General features: G+C 40.8%; 1 protein-coding gene across 1 annotated transcript in view; it reads left to right on the forward strand.

Moving 5' to 3' along the window:
- The window catches only part of ASH1L (ASH1 like histone lysine methyltransferase), a 155,867-nt gene that overhangs the window by 51,237 nt on the left and 82,810 nt on the right, over positions 1-21,820 (forward strand). The window contains exon 3 of the mRNA XM_084613398.1: positions 9,666-14,361. Within this exon, the coding sequence (XP_084469524.1) occupies positions 9,666-14,361 (4,696 nt within the window). The remainder of the gene's footprint in view (positions 1-9,665; positions 14,362-21,820) is intronic.

The raw sequence follows: 21,820 nt of genomic DNA on the forward strand, positions 1-21,820 counted from the left end.
TAATTACATTACCCCCTTTAAATCTTTAGTAATCAAGTCTCATGTCAGCTGCTCCACTATCTTGCTAGGAATTGATGTTAGGCTGAGAGGCCTATAATTACCCGGGTCATCCCATTTACCCTTTCTAAATATCGGCACAACACTAGCTTTCTTTCTGTCTTGTGGAACTTTCCCCTGTGCTGCGAGACTTACTGAAAATCAGCATCAACTGTCCAACAAGCTGCCCACCAGCTCTTTTAAACTCTTGGGTGCAAGTTATCTGGACCCGCTGATTTGAAAATATCTAACTTTATTAGTTTTTGTTTAATGTCTTCTGGAGATCCTAGTGGAATGGAAAGAATGTTACCACCCTATGATGAGACGAGATCTTCTGTTTTCCCCCAAATACAGAACAGAAATATTTATTGAATACTGCTGCCTTTTCTACATTATTATGGATAATTCTACCTTTTCCATCTAGTAATGGACCAATACCATTTTTAGGATTCTTTTTGTTCCCAATATATTTTAAAAATTCCTTCTTATTGTCCTTAACTCTGCTGGCCATAGATTCCTGCTTATGTTCTTTTGCTTTACCTGTCAGTTTTCTACAATTCCTGACTTCTGGTTTATATTCATTACTATCAACTTCCCTTTTCTTTCACATGTTTTTTTCCTATCTAATCAGTCTAGCTGTCTTTTTTTTATAGCTGCCTTAACTTCCCCTCTAAACCAGGTTGTTTTTTTAACCATCAGAGCCTTCTTCCTCAGTTGTGGGATTGTGGCTTTTGGGGCATCTAATAAAAAAATGTTCTTAAATTATTCCCAATTATCAGTCATATTTTTCTGATTAAATTCTTCTTCCCAGCTGATTTGGCTTATAATTGTTTTCAACTTTGTGAAATTGGCCCTATTAAAGCACCAAGTATTTATATTATTGATGTGGATTTTATTCTCCTTGCACTTTATAAATGTGATCAAGTCATGATCACTTGTACCTAAAAAAACAGGAGTACTTGTGGCACCTTAGAAACTAACAAATTTATTAGAGCATAAGCTTTCATGGGATACAGCCCACTTCATTGGATGCATAGAATGGAACATATAGTAAGAAGATAGATAGATATAGATATATACACACACACATACAGAGAAGGTGGAAGTTGCCATACAAACTGTAAAGGAGGACTTGTGGCACCTTAGAGACTAACCAATTTATTAGAGCATAAGCTTTCGTGAGCTACAGCTCACTTCCTCAGATGCATATCGTGGAAACTGCAGCAGGCTTTATATATACACAGAGAATATGAAACAATACCTATTCCCACCCCACTGTCCTGCTGGTAATAGCTTATCTAAAGTGATTTCCAGCACAAATCCAGGTTTTCTCACCCTCCACCCCCCCACACAAATTCACTCTCCTGCTGGTGATAGCCCATCCAAAGTGACAACTCTTTACACAATAAAAAGAAAAGGAGGACTTGTGGCACCTTAGAGACTAACCAATTTATTAGAGCATAAGCTTTCGTGAGCTACAGCTCACTTCCTCACGAAAGCTTATGCTCTAATAAATTGGTTAGTCTCTAAGGTGCCACAAGTCCTCCTTTTCTTTTTGCGAATACAGACTAACACGGCTGCTACTCTGAAACCTGTCTTTACACAATGTGCATGACAATCAAGCTGGGCTATTTCCTGCACAAATCCATTTGTGCAGGAAATAGCCCAGCTTGATTGTCATGCACATTGTGTAAAGAGTTGTCACTTTGGATGGGCTATCACCAGCAGGAGAGTGAATTTGTGTGGGGGGGTGGAGGGTGAGAAAACCTGGATTTGTGCTGGAAATCACTTTAGATAAGCTATTACCAGCAGGACAGTGGGGTGGGAATAGGTATTGTTTCATATTCTCTGTGTATATATAAAGCCTGCTGCAGTTTCCACGATATGCATCTGAGGAAGTGAGCTGTAGCTCACGAAAGCTTATGCTCTAATAAATTGGTTAGTCTCTAAGGTGCCACAAGTCCTCCTTTTCTTTTTGCGAATACAGACTAACACGGCTGTTACTCTGAAACCATACAAACTGTAAGAGGCTAATTAATTAAGATGAGCTATTATCAGCAGGAGAAAAAAAACTTTTGTAGTGATAATCCAGATGGCCCATTTAGACAGTTGACAAGAAGGTGTGAGGATACTTAACATAGGGAAATAGATTCAATATGTGTAATGACCCAGCCACTCCCAGTCTCTATTCAAACCCAAATTAATGGTATCTAGTTTGCATATTAATTCAAGCTCAGCAGTTTCTTGTTGGAGTCTGGTTTTGAAGCTTTTCTGTTGCAAAATTGCCACCCTTAAATCTTTTACTGAGTGGCCAGAGAGGTTGAAGTGTTCTCCTACCAGTTTTTGAATGTTATGATTCCTGATGTCAGATTTGTGTCCATTTATTCTTTTGCATAGAGACTGTCCGGTTTGGCCAGTGTACATGGCAGAGGGACTATTTAACATTCCAATCATGCAAATCATCCCTTCAAATTTCAGTAATACCAACTAGAGTGAATTTATGCTCATAAATGAGCAATTCCAGTTCATCTTGTTTGTTACCCAGACTCCTATAATTTGATGAATAGGCAGTTAAAGATTTTTTTTCTCTTCATGTCCCTAGGTTGTTTGATTAATATTATTCTCAGCATCTCAGTATTTTTGTGCTGAATGCTCATATCCTCTGTCTTTTTACCCTCCACTTTTACTATTAGTTTAATGCCCACTTAACTATTCTAGTCAGTCTGTCTCCGAGAAAATAGCAGAGGCCATCCAAGCTATACATCTGCCTTTCACTATAGAAGGTGTACCAGTTTCCCACAAAACCAAAACCTTCCTCCCTACAACACTTACCAAGCCAGAATCTGCTATTGTCTATCTTCCTTTTTTCGTTTGTTTTTGTGTTTATACAGCATCTAACACAGGGGACTCTTAGGCGCTGCAATAATACAAATAATTAATGGGGCAGTGCCACTTCTTAACTTTTATTAATAATTTAGTGGCCCCTTCATCGCACTTACTTAAGGCTTTCGAAAGTTGAGGCGGGGGAGAGAAGAGGGATTCCAAAACAAAAAACTTGTTTCAAAAAACAGTTGTGGTTGCTAAGTAAGAACAATGTTACGTCATTTACAAAACTCGAGCAATTATTGGTAAAGAAAGAGAAGTTAAGTGTATCCTAAATCTTACACTCCTCACGTAAACATACATATTATTCTTATCAAGGATAATTAATTTTCATTGCTTGCTGTAGTTTAGTATTAGGTAATCATGCATGCTTATTGGACAGCTTCAGTGTGGACATCTCAGCATGATTTAAAGTTATTAAAAATAAAATAAAAGGGAAGAACATATAGGCATAAATGGCAGTCCCTAAACAAGACATCCAAGATAAGGTGTTTGTCTGTGAATGTCTCCTGTTAGCTCTCTTTAGTAAAGACCCTTAGTATTATACCTAGGTAATTTGTTAGTTAGATCAACAGGAAAATAAGAAATACTTCATTGAGTTATAAATCCCTATTTGCATCCATTAAAAACAGTGCAGACTTTTCAACCACAATATGCAACAAGAGGAAGTGAAATGCTAAATCAGCTGCATGTGGGCCAGCTTAGAACTGCAGAAACAAAAAAAAGGAAAGCAATAGTCTGGATCTAAATCTATAGGGCTGACAGTGAACCTCACCGAACAAACTATTGCACCTTTAAAATGCTTTACTCATTGAAAGCACACCCTACTACTGTGTGGTTGGTCAAACCAAGAGAAGTGAGCTTTGGATTACTCCTTTTCCATTTAAGGGAGCATATGCTTCCACACTGTTATTTTGGGAAATAAGAGTGGCACCTTGTTTAGTCTCCAAGGCTGTAGACAGATCATGGCTGCCCCCACAGCTGTCTATTTTGTGTGTGCAAAGGAAAAAAGCTCCTCTGAAATGTGAAGCCTCAGTACAATTTACATAAGATTGCAGCTGCCATGGAAAAGCTGGGCTCAATGCCAAACTGTTCTCTATATTACAAAAATCCTTCTAGCACTAGTAGCTTCCAAAGCAAACAACTGAGTAGTACCTGGAGGCATCAACCCTCTGAAACAGGAGGGCCTGGAGGGATCTGACCTAACAGGTTTTTGCTTTAGAAAGGACTTTAATCAAGAACACATCGCTGCTTTGTGGAAGACTGTTTGATTTCTGGAGTCACTTCTTGGGCCAGCAGGGCAGTGAGCATTGTGGAAAGTGACATTCAGCTACTGGGGCCTAATCTATGCAGAGAATTTTAGACAATTCTCCCACCCGTGATCTACCACAGGTACTAGCAAGGATCTAAAAATGTAATGTAGGCTGACCACAGACATATATACTGCCATGTTGTCTGACCTACTCTGAGCAATGTTTGATGACATGGTTATTTGTCTATACTAGCATTCACAACATTGCTGGAACTGTTGGAGTTGGACTGATACTGGATTAATAGTGGAAGACTTACCTAAATTATCAATGTAGAGACAGCCTGGGAGGCAGTTTGAAGACAGGTCTGCAACCAAGAGGTGGGAGGAAGTGGTAAATGAGTCTAGTTTCTTTGGTTTAGTATTGATGGGCAGTGAAGAGGTTAAAGTCTGCAACATTTCAGGAAAATCAGAAACTCTAATTGTGCCTCCAAAGATTATCTGTATATGTTTTAGGTGATGATTAAGATCGAAGTATTTGAAAATAGTAAAATATCTAGTTCTCCAGTTATTATCAGCTATATGTATCACTTTTGAATTCAAGGGTCAAAGGGCTGTCAGCAGCTTGCCTACAGTCCCCTCTTCTAAAATGAGGGAACTGTAGTTAATGGGAAGGAGGTTGGACTGTCAGTCCAGAAGCAGCTAGGATTAAAAATGTCCTAGCCACTGAGGCTACCAGATCTTTGAACTCAGGATGCTTTTTCACATTTGCTGTATTGTCACTGGTGGCTGGTCCCCCTTTACATCACCCCTCTGCTATCACTGTGACCCTTCAGGTGCCCATCCTCACTATCTCTTATCTATTATGTTTCTCATTAATCTTCCCTTCCTCCTTTTCCATTTCCACCTCCCTCTCACTTAGCTTCCCTTTAGGCACTCCTGTCTCTCACTCCTGCAACTTCTCCTTCCCACCACGCCCCTCTCACACTTCAACCCTAGTGCTCACACACAAACTCCTACCTTTTATAATATAAATTAAACAGTTTAAAACATATCTTCAAAGAAGACAACATTAAATTCATTAAGATGGTTGCAATACTTCCTATGCAATCATACAATCTTGCTATTGCAACCCTTGTCCTCCTCTCACATTCCCCATGCCCTTGTTCATCATCTTTAATCAAATTATAAGAACTTCAGGGCAGGACCCGTGTGTTTTTATGTGTCAGGAAGGCAATTTACCACACTTTTGGGTGCTGTGAAACAAATAAGTAATGAGTTATGAGAAACTAAATCATAAAAATAGATAATTGTTCAAACCTTAGTAATGGTATATGTTTATAAGCAGAAGGAGGACTCCCTTTGATGTTGAGAGATCTGTGAAGTGAAAAGCCTTATTACTTCAGCGGTATTCCCAGGTTCATCTAGGAACATTTTAGAAATCACTTTTTTAAATGATCAGAATTATTTAATTTTTTTTAATCCTAGCTTTATTTGAACACCAGACACTCTTGTTGCAGTAAAGAAGCTTTAGGGATTCAAAATATTTTGATTGGCTGAGCTCCTAAGTAATTGATAATGGAGAAAGGTGATGAAATATTGTCTTTGCAGTTCAGTTGACTGTTTACATAGTTCAGCAAGTTAATCAGTCAGACAATAGCATGTGAGTGATTTATTTTTATTTAGATAAATCACTTGATGTCACCAACCCTCAATTATTTAACATTCTAGAGCAGGGGTGGCCAACCTGTGGCTCGAGCCACATGCGGCTCTTCAGAAGTTAATATGTACCTCCTTGTCTAGGCACTGACTCTGAGGCTGGAGCTAGAGGTGCCAACTTTCCAGTGTGCCGGGGGGGGTGCTCACTGCTCAACCCCTGGCTTTCCCACAGGTCCTGCTCCCACTCCGCCCCTCCCTTGAGTCTGCAATGCCCTCGCTCCTCCCCCTCCCCCACAGAGTCTCCTACATGCCACAAAACAGCTGATCGGGAGGTGTGGGGAGGTGATGATTGGGGGGGCTGCTGGTGAGTGGGAGGTGCTAAGAGCCAGGGGTGAGGGGAGCTGATGGGGGGGCTGCTGACGTATTACTGTGGCTCTTTGGCAATGTACATTGGTAAATTCTGGCTCCTTCTCAGGCTCAGGTTGGCCACCCCTGTTCTAGAGAATATGGTAAACAAAGAGCTGTTCTGTTGATCCAGGTTATAAATGTTGCCTTTCATAATGGTTTGTAACTACACTAGCAGCCTATTGATATAGAAGGCTCCTAGGGAGACAAAATATTCTCAATATCAAGATGTCTCTGTTAACTGGATTTGTTTTATTTGATATCCAATGAACAAAATGAAATTGGTTTCCAAAACGTGTTTGTTAAACCAGATATTTTCTGTTAACGTACCTGTGATTAAGTGATTTTTTTTTTGAACTGTAAAATTCAAAATACTTGGTTTCCAAACTAGGACAGAGGCCTGGTTTCTCGAGTTGCAGGCAAAAATACAGATTTCTTCCAACCTCTTGTCTTTAATTCAGCAGTAGTTTCAGTTTATTTCTCTACACACACACACACACACGTTACATGTTACACGTTTGACAGTTATTGTCTGTGGGCTTGAAATATGCACTCACCCAGCATGAGGAAGAAGCTTTTCAGGGTGAGTGCCATCAATTTCTGCAGAATCTATGCTCATTTAAAAACAAAGCTTCAAGATCTTGACCACCCATCCCATCAAAGACTAGTTTGATCTGCATCTTTCTCCAAGAATATATTGCAGGCAGTCAAAACCTGAGCACATCCTTTGGGACTTGGTCCAAATTAGTACCTGACTTGAAGAGGACAGTTCGAGTTCTTATAGTTTGAAACAACTTTTCAAATGTGACCTGAGGGTAAACTAAGTGCAATGCTGTTTTCCTAAATCTGCCAACAGACACATGAAGTATTTACTGCTGCTTAGAGCTTTTTAACCTGGAACAAAATGAAAATTGATCAGCCTTCTCCATTTTCACTGCTGCTGTTCAAATCCTTTTTGGAAAATATTCCAGTTTTGTGAAACTGACAAGAATTAAATCAATTTTGCTACAGTGCTACTTGAGAAAGCTCTGAGTTGAACCGCAGTAGAGGCTAGCTCTGGAACTATTCACTGAGGAGCAGGATCTATAAGAGAGAGTTGGGAGAAGTGTAGTGTAGCTGAGGCACCTTTCTGAAGAAAACAAGAAGCCCTGGGTTTGAAGGAGGGACACACGCATATATAGAGAGAGAATGAGAATGTGCACCTTCTCCCTTCTGATGGTCAGAGAGTTTGCGATTTATCACTCTTGCTAGCCAAAGACTTTTACAAAATATGAAGCAAACTGAGCAGGGTCCTGGGACAGTATCTTGGTAAGATTTCTAGTATATTTCCGTATCCCAGCAGTTCAGGGAGGCAGGGATTGCCTCTCATTTTGGTTTTGCCCCAGACAGTGAGGTCTCAAATATTTCACTGTCTAGTAAAACTTCCAAGCCCTATATATGGGAGCATGGGTGGGTGTAAGAGGGAAGAGATTGATAGGATACATTTGAAAAGAGAAGCACAGCATGTAAAGAGATATTGGAGAAGAAAGGAGAAACATGAAATATCGGGTAGGAGTCAGAGTCCACAAAGTAACAAAAGGGAAAGAAAGAGAGCTATAGGAGGAATGGAGAAAAAGAGAGACGGAAAAGAGGAAATAGACTATTGGCTAAAATTTTTGAAAATAGGAGCCAGAAATTAGGCTCCCAAGTGTCAGTGGACTGGGTCATAGGCAGTTAGGCCTAATGGTCAGAGTCCAAGTGCCAGAGACAAGGGGCAAGACAGAGTTGAAGTCAGGAATCAGAGTCGAGGGTCAGGACCAAAGTCAGAGCCCGAATGCAAGAGCCAGGGGTTGAGGTGGAGTCATAATCAAAGCCGAGGGTCAGAGCCGGATTACCAGGAGTCTGTGATGGCAGAAGCAGAGCTGGTTCTGAGATAGGAGCAAGCCTGGGTGCAGAACAGGGTCTGGGCTAGAGATGTGGAGGAGGAGGCTCGGAGAGACAAGCTTAGGGAGGCAGAGACCCATGGGCATGTGCATTGAGCAGCCAGAGGATAGCTGCTGCTCTTAGGTTTAAGAGCTGGCCTGCTGGCTTCCTCAGCCAATCAGGCAAAGTGGTCCATCAGGCAGCCTGGCTGGCTCATTAAGGTATCAGGAATACTGAGCAGATGTGGCTGAGGGCCTTACTCCTGACACCAAGTCCGTATATAGGTGCCTTAGTTATGGGATTTTCAAAAGTGCTTAAGTGAATTAGGAGCACAAATCCCATTGACTTTACATGAACATAGGAGCCTAAATTTAGACTCCTTTTTTTAATCAAAATTTTGGCTGCTGAAGAATACATAAAACAGTGGGTGAAGCCACATAAGAACATAAGCCAGGAAGGGAAAGAAGATCTATCAAAAGCATGAGACTGGAGTAAGTGAGACTGGTCAAAAAGGACACTGCTAATATATTACAATACACTCAATTAACATCACTGGTATATCTCAACAATTTTGTTTTGCAGTATTTGAGCAGCTCTATTGCTTGTCACCTCCTGTTCACCAAATAATATTAAATGAATTATGGTGACATTTAAATATATTCAACAAATATTTTTTCTGCTATTTGGCCAGCCCAAGTTAGTTTTGTAAAATTTATTAAATACAAAATTGATTGTCAATTAAGTACAGTAAAAATAAACAGTATACAATTTTTGTATTAATTAAAATGTCAGGGAGGATAGTGTTGGGTGGGCATGGTAGCACCAATATTTTTCACCCTGGGTAGTAGGCTTAATCTCAGGCCAGTAGGTATCAGGTAAGTTTCTTCAAGCCTTGTACTTACTACTTCATTACCTGATAATTATAAGGAATGAGTGTCCGTTCCTCCCCCAGCTCCCAATAGAAGTTAATACATCTCATGCATTTCTAGGGTCGCTATTGGAAGTGGTATATAAAAGATGAAAATCCTCTGTAAGGAAAAGGTTAATTTACTGGAACATCTCCAAAAGATTTAGTGATGTAATGGATTATTGTATTAGTGTAGCTTTTCACCTCTAGAGACTAGGTTTCAAATATGGTTTGAGCCACAGCAGCAAATAATTTTGGTAGTCTGTAGTCCTCATTTTTCCAGTGCACAAACCACCATGCAGTTTGGTATATTTTAGCGCAGTTAGCAATCTGCTGTGATGAAAGCCCATCACCATTCCAATCAGTAGAAGAGATTAAATTACTTGGACTGGGTGCTGCGAAGGTGTGTGGGTGATAGTTGTTTTATAAAAGCTTGTACATGTCCACTGAAATGTGTTCTTTTAAAAATGATACAGTCCATTGAGATGCAACTCTCATTCACAGTGATCCCTTATCAAACAAGCAGTGATTAATTACATCAACACTATAGGGTAGTATGATTAGAGAAAATTTACTTTTGTTTTTATTTGGTTTCTAAAGTATTTTTCTTATTTAAACTTTTAGGACCCTTCAAAGTTTTGCAAGAAATCTGGAGAAATTGCAACAGTTGAATTCCGTGCTGAGGAAGACATACAAGGAGAAACAAGTCCTGTATCAAAGAAGCTTTCTCCACTACCCACTGAAATGACAGATTATGTAACGTCAGCTCCTTCTACTCTTGTTGGTAGCCGTGATCCTGACTTGAAGGATAGAGCACAAGTTAATGGAGCAACAACTGTAACAGAAAAATTGGCTCAACTTATTGCAATTTGCCCCCCCTCAAAGTCTTCCAAAACAAAGCAGAAGAAGCCAGGAACTGGAACTGTATCTGGGTTGGTTAAAAACTCTGGGAAGAAGCTACCAGGAACTGGAACTGCAGCTGGACTGGTTAACAAGGACTTAGTAAAGAAATTGCCAGGAACTAGCATTGCTGCTGGATTGGTTAACAAGGACTCAGGGAAGAAGCCACTGGGGACTGGCACTGCAGCCATATTGGTTAACAAAGACTCTGGGAAGAAGCCACCAGGGATTGGCTCTTTAGCTGGAGTGATTAACAAGGACTCTGGAAAGAGGCCACCAGGGATTGGCACTCCATCTGGATTAATTAACAAGGATTCTGGGAAGAAGCAGCCAGTGACTAACTCTGTGGCTGGATTAGTTAATAAGGACTCTGGGAAGAAACCACCAGGGATTGGCACCCCAACAGGATTGGTTAACAAGGAGCTGGTGAAGAAGTCATTGGGGATTGGCACCCCAGTGGGATTGATTAACAAGGAGTCGGGGAAGAAGCTGCTGGGGATTGTTACCCCATCGGGATTGGTAAACAAGGAGTTGGGGAAGAAGCTGGTGGGAATTAGCACCCCAGCAGGATTGATTAACAAAGACTCTGGAAAGAAGCTGCTAGGGATTGGCACCCCAGTGGGACTGGTTAACAAAGACTCTGGGAAGAAACTGCTGGGAATTGGCACTTCAGCAGGATTGATTAACAAGGACTCTGGAAGTCTGAAAGCTGATTCTCTCTGTCCTGCCTCAGAGCCCTTCAAGCTTTCTTGCAGTACAAACCTCAATAATCTTGAAAGCCATGAGACTACAGATTTACTGAAAGATAATATCAGCAGTAAAACTTTTGAGAAACATATTATAAGACAGAATAAAGACAATATCTTGGAAAAGATTTCAGTTCGAAAAGAGGTTGCTGGTATAGACAAAGAAATATTTAATGAAGGAACCTGTATTCAACAGGACAGTTTCCAATGCAATGAAAAGGGGACTTATGAAACATCTAAGCATGAAAAGCAGCTTCCAGTATATTGCACTTCACCAGACTTCAGGACAGGAGGAGCTTCAGATGTATCTACAGCAAAGTCCCCATTTAGTGCTGTCGGAGAGGGAAACCTCCCATCACCCTCACCCACAGTATCTGTTACTACCTTAAACAGGAGCCCCACAGCAACCTCCTCTCCGTTAGCTTCAAATCCATCACATATAAGTACCACCACAGCAGATCTCTTAGAAGGAATTTCTGAGCAGATTGGGAAGACTCAGTTTTCTTCTGACAGTACACTTCTGAACCTGAATAGATCATCGAATCACAGTCTGAGCACTGATTTTAAAGGTGTGGATAAAGAATTAAATGATTCAAAAGCCACACACACAGACACCACAAGAACTAATCCTTCCATAGGGAAAAAAAACAGTCTGACAACTGAATCAAATGTTCATGCTACAATCACCTCTTCAGTGGTTAGCTTCACAAGTTTGTTTAATACCAAACAGTTTCTAAAGATTGGTGCAATAACTGCATCAGGGAAACCTTGCCAAGGAGCTGAGGACCTGAGTGCTACTCAGTCAAAGTCTTTAAAGAAAAGAAAAGGAAGGAAACCACGATGGACTAAAGTGGTGTCTAGAAACATATGTCGGCCTCCAAAGGGTCTAGAATTAGAAAGGTCAGAGCTTTTTAAAAACATTTCATGCACTGCACTATCAAACAGTAGTCTGGAGCAGGCTAAGTTCTTGAAAAATATAGGGTCAACTTCATTTATAGAGCATGAATTTGTCAAACATCAGTTGCCAAAACTGAGCAAATCTAGCAGCGGACAGTCTCTTGCTCTGTTAACTGAAGCTGACAAACAGACTCAAAAATTCTATAGTACTCACAAACAGCCCTCCAGTGTGTGTGTGTCAAGTGACATCTTACCAGAAATTTATAAGCCCAAAAGAGGAAGGCCTAAATCAAAGGAGATGCCCCAGCTGGAAGGTCCCCCAAAGAGAACCCTAAAAATTCCAGCATCAAAAGTCTTCTCAGTGCAGTCAAAGGAAGAGCAAGAGCCTCCTATTCTGCAGCCAGAGATAGAAATTCCCTCCCTAAAACAAAGCTTAACAGGACAGACTTTTCCTAAGAAGAGAGGGAGACCTAAAAGACAGATCAGATCAGCTGTTAAAATGAAACCACCTATTCTGTCTGTGGCATCTTTTGTTGCTACAGATAATTCAAACAAAATGGAATCTGAAAGTGATCAGCAATGTAGTGGGGATTTTTTTGGGAGGAAGGACCAGGTCAGCGGTCCAGAGGAAGCTCAGAAAACTCTGTGTAGCATGAGAGACGTTGAGGTAGAATCAGATAGAAAAGTTACCAAGAGAAGTAATGGGCAATTAATGAAAACAATTATCCGAAAAATAAACAAAATGAAAACTTTGAAGCGAAAAAAGCTTTTGAATCAAATCCTCTCTAGCACAGTGGAGCCAAATAACAAAGGGAAAGTGCAATCAAAACTCCACAATACAGTGTCAACTCTTGCTGCCACATTTGGTTCAAAATTAGGCCAGCAGATAAATGTCAGCAAGAAAGGAACCATTTACATAGGAAAGAGAAGAGGTAGGAAACCTAAAGCTGTCCTAAATGGTATTTTAACTAGTAATTCTGCCAGTTTAACTGTTCTTGAGAATACTACCCAGCAAACAGCGGGGACAATACTGGGACAAGTACTTCCTCCTTTGCTGCCTTCAGCAGCTAATAATTCAGAGGTTCTTCCATCTCCAGTGTGCTCTCAGTCTTCTGCAGCAAGTGGGGGGCAGAGCCCTGTCAGCAGTGATGCAGGATTTGTTGAGCCCAGTTCAGTGCCATATTTACATATACATTCCAGACAAGGAAGTGTAGTTCAGACCCTTGCAATGAAAAAGGCCTCCAAAGGAAGGAGGAGATTATCTCCTCCTACTTTATTGCCGAGCTCTCCTTCTCACTTAAGTGAACTGACATCTCTGAAGGAAGCCACTCCTTCACCAATTAGTGAGTCTCACAGCGATGAGACAGTTCCCAGTGACAGTGGAATAGGAACAGATAATAACAGTACTTCAGACCGAGCAGAGAAATTCTGTGGGCAGAAGAAGAAAAGACATTCATTTGAACATGTTTCCCTCATTTCCCCTGAAACCTCAACAGTTTTAAGTAGCCTAAAAGAAAAACATAAACATAAATGTAAGCGTAGGGGTCATGATTACCTCAGCTACGACAAAATGAAAAGACAGAAGCGAAAAAGGAAAAAGAAATATCCTCAGCTCCGAGGTAGGCAAGACCCTGATTTTCTTGCTGAGTTAGAGGAACTAATAAGTCGTTTGAGTGAAATTAGAATAACCCACAGAAGTCATCATTTTATACCCCGAGACCTACTGCCTACTATTTTTAGGATAAACTTTAATAGCTTCTATACTCATCCAACGTTTCCTTTAGATCCTTTGCACTACATTCGAAAACCTGATTTAAAGAAGAAGAGAGGCAGACCCCCCAAGATGCGGGAGGCTATGGCAGAAATGCCTTTTATGCATAGTCTTAGTTTTCCTCTTTCCAGTACTGGATTCTATCCCTCTTATGGCATGCCTTATTCTCCTTCTCCCCTTGCAGCTGCTCCAATAGGATTAGGTTATTATGGAAGGTATCCTCCAACTCTTTATCCTCCACCACCTTCTCCTTCTTTTACTACCCCACTGCCACCACCTTCTTACATGCATACAGGCCATTTGCTTCTTAACCCTGCCAAATACCACAAGAAGAAGCATAAGCTTCTACGTCAAGAAGCCTTCCTCACAACTAGCAGGACTCCACTCCTCTCTATGAGCACCTACCCCAGTGTTCCACCTGAAATGGCCTATGGCTGGATGCTTGAACATAAACACAGACATCGTCATAAACATAGAGAACATCGTTCTTCAGAGCAACCACAGGTTTCCATGGACACTATAACAGCTAACAGCTCTTCCAGAACAGTCCTGGAATCCTTGAAGCGCTACAGATTTGGGAAGGAGGCTATTGGTGAGAGATATAAACATAAAGAGAAACACAGATGTCATATGTCTTGTCCACACCTTTCACCTTCAAAGGGTTTGCTAAGCAGAGAGGAACAGTGGGTAAGGAGAGAGCCTTCGGAGTCCAATTCCTTAGCATTGGGATTACAGACACCATTACAGATAGACTGTTCTGAAAACTCTGCAGGTCTGTCCTTGGGAGGATTTACCCCTAGCTCTGAGCCAGCTACCAGTGATGCACACACAAATCTTTTCACAAGTGCAATAGGCAGCTGCAGAGTCACTAACTCTACCAGCACTAATGGACGTAAAAAATTAACTGACGGCCCTGGACTCTTCAGTGTACAGGAGGCTTCACTCAGCCGACCTCTCAGAAAGGACCCATTGCCTTCTATTGAAAAGGCACTACAGCCACTGTCAGGTAGGAGAGCTTTTTATGCTACCTCCCTTCTTGTTGATGGTATTACTATATTATTGTATTCCATATCTAATAAAATATTTTTTAAAAGGTTTGGTGGCAAAAGTTACATTGGCTTATAAAAATTTTCCTATATTAGGAATCTACACCTCTACCCCGATATAACGCTGTCCTTGGGAGCCAAAAAATCTTACCGGGTTATAGGTGAAACCACATTATATCGAACTTGCTTTGATCCACCGGAGCGCGCAGCCCCACGCCCCCCCGGAGCACTGCTTTACCATGTTATATCCGAATTAGTGTTATATTGGGTCATGTTATATCTGGGTAGAGGTGTGCCAGTATAATGGGGTTCTGAAATGCTGTTTGTCACTTTGAGCATCTCCACTGGTTTGGAATACTGTCCTATACAGTACTGGAAACTGTGTATTGTACTGTCTTATGCATGGAGACACTATCAAGATTACCTAAGTGGAATTTCACACAATCCTTTATTACTGTTTTGCTTAACAATACTATCATTATGATTAAGGATGCACTTCCATTATAAGCTCCTATTTTTGATCACTTTAACTTTCTGGGGAAATAGTTCTTTGGATTGAAATTTCTCGTGCTTCATTCTAGTCTAAAAGTAAAGTGTGTTGGTTTTTTTGTGTTTGTTTAATTTGGTAAAATTTTATTTGGCTGGTTTTGAGCTAGCCAGTAATATGCTTTTTTGCCCCCATGCTGTAAGAAAATGTTCAGATTTTTCTTTACTCTTAATAACTCAGTTCCGTTTTTAAAGTATGGTAATAGTCAGAAAAGTAACTATATAAAATTAGTACCTTTTTGTACAACAGATCCTGTATCCTTTTGTGTTCATAAATCATATCTACTTGCTTAACCAAATAAAATATTTTTTTCTGTTTTACTCTCCATGGTACTATAGAGTCAATGCAGTTATGGGAGAGTCAGCTGGATTCTTTAATACTCTGTGCATCGACAGAATCGTTAACTAAATTCCATTGCAGAATCTTTATTACTCGTGACTAGGCAGTTGGTGTGCTTTGACTGCTGCTTATCATAATAAAGTCTCGGTTACTTTGTGCTTCCATCTGTTTTTTGTATCCACCTGTTGTGTCTCATATTATATTTAGGCGTTGTCTACACTGGACTTTTGTTGGTAAAACTTCTGTCATTCAGGGATATGATTAAAAACACCCCCCGAACGACAAAAGTTTTACTGACGAAAAGCACCGGTGTGAACAGCACTTTGTCAGCAGGAGAGCTCTCCTGCTGACAAAGCTATCGCCTCTCGTTGGGGGTGGAATTTTTTTGTTGGAAGGAGAGCTCTCTCCTGCCAACAAAGAGCGACTGCACTGCGCATCTTTTAGCAGCATGGCTGTAGTGGCACAGCTGTGTCGCCAAAAGATGCATAGTGTAGACATAGCCTTAAATTGTAAACTCTTTGGGACAGGGACTTTCATTTGGTTACATGTTTACCGTGCTTACTACAATGCAGCCTAGATGCCTGACTGGGGCCTCTAGACCAGAGGTGGGCACACTACAGCCCGTGGGCCACATCCAGCCCACAGGACCCTCCTGCCTGGCCCCTGAGCTCCTGGCCTGGAAGGCTAGTCCCCAGTCCCTCCCCCGCTGTTCCCCCTTCCCCGCAGCCTCAGGGTGCCACTGGCACAATGCTCTGCGTGGCCGGGCAGCACAGTTGCAGAGCTGTGGCCTGACCCGTGCTCAGGGCTGTGCGGCTGTAGTGCCGCTAGCCATCGGTGCTCCAGGCAGGTAAGTATCTCCAGGTAAGGGGGCAGGGGGTGGAGGGGTTGGATAGGGAGCAGGGGAGTTCAGGGTGGTGGTCAGGGGGCGGGGGTATGGATAAGGGTCGGAGCGGTCAGAGGGTGGAGAACAGGGGCCTAGATGGGGCAGGGGTCCCGGGGGGGGGGCAGTCAGGAATGAGATGGGGGGTTGGATGGGGTGGTGGGGGGCAGTCAGGGGTGGGGAGTCCGGGGGTGGTCAAGGGACAGGGAGCAGGGGGTGGTGGATGGGGCAGGAGTCCCAGTGGGGGGCCGTCAGGGGACAGGGAACGGGGGGGTTGGATGGGGCAGGAGTCCCAGGAGAACCGTCAGGGGGCGAGAAGTTGGGGGGGTCAGATAGGAGGTGGGGACTGGGCCACGCCTGGCTGTTTGGGGAGACACAGCCTCCCCTAACCAGCCCTCCATACAATTTTGGAAACCCGATGTAGCCCTCAGGCCAAAAAGTTTGCCCGCCCCTGCTCTAGATACTATTGCAAAATGATAACAGTAATAATGATGGTGATGCATGAATCAGGAAGAATACATCTTAATATTAATATTCCAGGTTGGTTTGCATAACTGATAAGTTATCTAACTATATTTTTACTTATAACTTGAGCAAAGTTGAAGTGAAAGCTAACATGAGACAATAAACAGAGAATCCCGTGATGGCATTTTTACTGAATTACAGTTCAGAATATACGTGTACACTACAATTTTCAAACCTGTTTACAATGGTGTTGTAGCCGTGTTGGTTCCAGGATATGAGAGACACAAGGTAGGTAAGGTTTCAGAGTAGCAGCCATGTTAGTCTGTATTCGCAAAAAGAAAAGGAGTACTTGTGGCACCTTAGAGACTAACCAATTTATTTGAGCATGAGCTTTCGTGAGCTACAGCAGATGAAAGCTCATGCTCAAATAAATTGGTTAGTCTCTAAGGTGCCACAAGTACTCCTTTTCTTTTTAAGGGTTAGATTGTTATGCAAAAGAGACTTGAAGTGAGCCATTAAGGGATACCAGGCAGGTGTGTGTTACAGATAATTGTAATGAGCCATGAAACCAGGGTCCCCATTAAGTCCATGGTTTTTAGTGTCCAGCAGCATTATGAACTTAAGTTCCCAGAGTTAGGTTTTGAAGGTGGTGGTGTGCAGGCTTACTCTGAGGGTGAATATTAAAAGATCAGATATGGAGTGATCACTTTGTGAAAAGTTTTTGCCTACAGGTGATATTTTCTGTCTTATTATCTGTCTCTTTTCTAATGGTTCCTAACATTGTTAGCATTTTTGACTGCCACTGCACATTGAGAAGATGTTTTCAGAGAACTATCCACAATGACTCCAAAATCTCTCTTAAGTGGTAACTGCTAATTTAAACCCCATCATTTTGGATGTATAGTTGGGATTATTTTTTCAAATGTCCATTACTTGGCATTTATTAACATTGAATTTCTTCTGCCATTTTGTTGTCCAGTCATCCAGTTTTGAGAGTAAGCTTTAGATTTAATTATTTTGAGTAATTTAGTATTGTCTGCCAACTTTGCCACCTCACTTTTTACCCCTTTTTCCAGATTATTTATGAATATGTTAAAGAGCACAGGTCCCAGTACAGAGCCTTGGGGGACCTCGATATTTACCTTTCTCCGCTATGGAAAACTGACCATTTATTCTTAACATTTGTTTTCTATCTTTTAACCAGTTACTGGTCCATGAGAGGACCTTTCCTCTCACCCCATGACTGCCTACTTTGCTTAAGAGCCTTTGGTGTAGGACCTTGTCAAAGACTTTATGAAAGTCCAAGTACACTGTGTCGAATAGATCACTCTTGTCCCCTTGTTTGCTGACCCCCTCAAATAATTTTAATAGGTTGGTGAGTTGATGTAGGTGCGGTGATGGGTGATGTAGATGCACCCACATAAACAGATTGGATGTACCACTTTAGATGGTAGAGCAGTGGTCACGATGTGTTTGTTGACCACATGTCTGTAAATTTAACTTGTAAAGAAGATTGCCTCAAGCTAAACTCCTTATTATCTCTAATCTGGAGAAAATGTAGAAGCACAAAAACAAGATATGTCTCATCTTCAGGTGCTGGGATAGAAAGCACCTTGTTTTCCAGTACTGGATAGAAAACAGAGACTGTTATATTAGCTAGAGCAACCTTTCAAGTTTTCCAACAAGAAACTACTCAAACAGACAGACATTCTTTTGAAGCTGCTTGTAAACATCACAAGCTGCAAGAGCTCCAGTGTGTTCTAAACTTCTGTCTCTAAGGTAAAAATGGAAAACTGATTAAACAAAGGATCCATTTGATTGGTCTCTCCAGAATCCAGGATCCACTTAAAGCTACAACCATCGCTAATCAGCTGCCTGAAAATGAAATGAACATCACAGCTTTAGATGTACCAGCAAAGGCCATTATGAATAGTGTAAGTAATTGGGCCCTTGCAGCGCCATTATGAACTGGTGTACTGGAAGAGATTCCCTCTTGAAGGAGTCATGGAGAATGCAGTTAGGCCCAAGTAGCATATAGTCAGCCTGAAATATTGCCAATGGGCAGGAAGAGGCAAATTAGATTTCTCATGTATTTCAGGAATAGAAAGTTGGCTTTCATATGAAGAAAGGCATCAACAGGTACAGCATGTAAAGGAATAGAGTAGTGATTAATCATAACTTAGTTAAATATTTACTACACAAGTATATATAGAACACATGTTGGGATAGTGACATTAAGGTTTTTTAAATTGTCAATGGAACTATTTCTTTTATACCTCCTCCTGTAAAAGACAGTTGCCTTAGTTATGAGTAAAATGATATAGTCTCCCTGGAAGTGAAAAACTATATAAACTTATTTTAATGACTTCATAGCTTTTCTATACATAAAAATAGCATAACTTCAAAATCTCGTATATCTTGCCCTTCTACAGCTATAAAAGTGCTGTGTGTGCCACTGGAAAGGGAAGGTTTCAGAGTAGCAGCTGTGTTAGTCTGTATTCGCAAAAAGAACAGGAGTACTTGTGGCACCTTAGAGACTAACAAATTTATTTGCACATAAGCTCACTTCATCGGATGCTCACGAAAGCTTATGCTCAAATATATTTGTTAGTCTCTAAGGTGCCACAAGTACTCCTGTTCTTTTTGGAAAGGGAAGATTTTCATCTTTCCAGTGATATAAAGCTCTCATTTCTAGCTCTGCTGGGACAAAAATATTAGCTCTTATACCCGTCACAACTTCAGGACTGAATATTGTCCATTATGGGACTTGGGAGGGTGGAGGCGGGATTCCACATTTGGAAGGAAAAAAACTAGTCATTTGTTTGGGAGGTTGAAATTTTTAAAATGGTGGCTGTTTGAAGCTGCTCAGAAGCTTGAAATGTTAGGATAAAGAAAGGTTTCAGAGTAACAGCCGTGTTAGTCTGTATTCGCAAAAAGAAAAGGAGTACTTGTGGCACCTCCACTCCATACGGCTAAATGCAGTGCCTTGCATAATGACAGGTTTCAGAGTAACAGCCGTGTTAGTCTGTATTCGCAAAAAGAAAAGGAGTACTTACAAGTACTCCTTTTCTTTTTGCGAATACAGACTAACACGGCTGTTACTCTGAAACTAACACGGCTGTTACTCTGAAACCTGTCATTAGGCAAGGCACTGCATTTAGCTGTATGGAGTGGAGGTGCCACAAGTACTCCTTTTCTTTTTGAGGATAAAGAAAGTTTCTATGCAGTGGTGCACGCTTCTGCACAATTAGTGAAAGAGAGAGTGCATTTAAGGAGTCTTGCTTACTTGCACATATAATATGTTGAAAAAGTAATATGTGATCCCTATAATAAAAGACTACATTGTAATACATATATATGGAGGGCAGAGTTAAGGTTGCACAGGCAACTTTAATATTGTTGATTCTTGTCTTTTGAATACTGTGCTATGCAGTATAGAAGTGCTTCCTTTTCTGCCTCCAGCAAGGAACAAAATTGTGGTAATTTTTAAAAAAAAAATGAAAAAGGTAGCAAATGGAGTCTTAGGCTAGCAAAAGTCAAAGCTCGTTGCATAGATGTGTCTCATCATTGGTTCTTAAGTCGTGGAAAATAATTTTTAAAGAAAGGGCAATAGAAATATGATTGTGTGTGTTTCATGCCAATGATAGGGGATATTTTTATCTTATATTTATATTTATATTTTAGCTCACTGGGTTGCTGTCTTGCAGGAATTATATTAGGATTAGCTGTTAGTCTCTGTGTTTGTTTAAAAAGTATATCTGAGTAAATTATATTAATTGTTTGAAGCACGTGTTTGTGTTATGACTCAGTGATCCAATTTAACCCATGTAAAATGCCAGATACCATGATGATTGGTAGTGTATTCATGTGTAATAATAATAATTGTGACTTTCCTAGCTCTATATTTCAGTTTATTAAAAATATTTTAGTTACACAGGAACTAACCTTATGTAGCTCTTCCTGCTATTTATGAAGAAAGCTCCAAAATGCTAAGTCATCAAGGGGTTAAGTTTAAATATGAGGAGTAGAAAACTAGTTGTGGTAGTTAGTGCAGTTCTGGGAATTTCCTGAGGAATTCCATTATGGTGAATGATCTGACTTGGGTTTTATGAGAAACAGTCTAATTAGAGGAAAAGTAGAGACATTTTAGGTTAAAACCTGCTGGTGCAGGCTCTGAATCACCCTCTGTCTTGTAGTGCATATAATTGGTGAGTCAGATTAAATGTATTGCTTTCAGTAAGTGTATTTCCCACAATTGGAACCAGCTGTTTTTATTGTTGAACCAGCTTTTAGCTCAGCATTCAGCTCATTCACAAGAAGCTTCTAGTGCTGCATATCAGCAGTGTGACACAGCAAAGGCCTTAAGAACTGCATCTAGGAACAAGCTCCATAATCAGAGTTTTATGAAAAGATCAGTGTCAGTTTCATGTTGCTTTTGCCTTTTTTACCATCACAGGAGTATGATTCTGAAACACCAAGTATTCATAAAAAGCTCAGATTTGTATACAGTACACTTTAGAGACAATAAGGTGGAAGGAAGGGAAAACCTCTGGTACAGTAAAGGGAGTTCATTTTATTAAAGCAGATGTAAATTATGTGCCACAGTGGAGAGAAGATTGAATCAGAGCAGTTAAAATGACTGGTAGGAAGTGAGAATAATAGCAGGGAATGCCTTCTAAAATTGTAGTAAATGGTCATTGGGGCCAACCACAATATTGTATTTTAGACTATCCACTCCATATGGTGTAATTCCTACTGGAATAGTCTTTTCATCAATCATACAAGGTTTGTGTCCATCCTTTGAAGCTATTAACAGGTGTTTTCATCATTCTGGGATGTTACTGATACCATAAGTCTTATAGGATATCTAGTATCAGTGGCATCACAGATACATGCATTCTGGGACAACTAGTAAACCAGGAAGTGTCAGGATTTCACAGAGGATAAAAAGAAGTTTTCAAAAGGTAAGTTAAAGCTTTTTGTTATACACTGCTTTCTTTCTGTGGTTAGCAGAAACATTCAGCACATAAACCCATACTAACTCAAAAATCACCAGTCCTTTGCAGTTCACCTTTAAATGACAAGACTAGAGTATGGCTTGGACAGTAAGGCTGTGTCTCCACTGCAGTCAAACACCCACAGCTGGCCCATGTTATCTGAGTCGGGCTTGTGGGACTTGGGCTACTGG

Source organism: Lepidochelys olivacea (genome assembly GCF_965140295.1).
Source record: "Lepidochelys olivacea isolate rLepOli2 genome assembly, chromosome: 24".
In the NCBI taxonomy this organism is placed as follows: domain Eukaryota; kingdom Metazoa; phylum Chordata; order Testudines; family Cheloniidae; genus Lepidochelys; species Lepidochelys olivacea.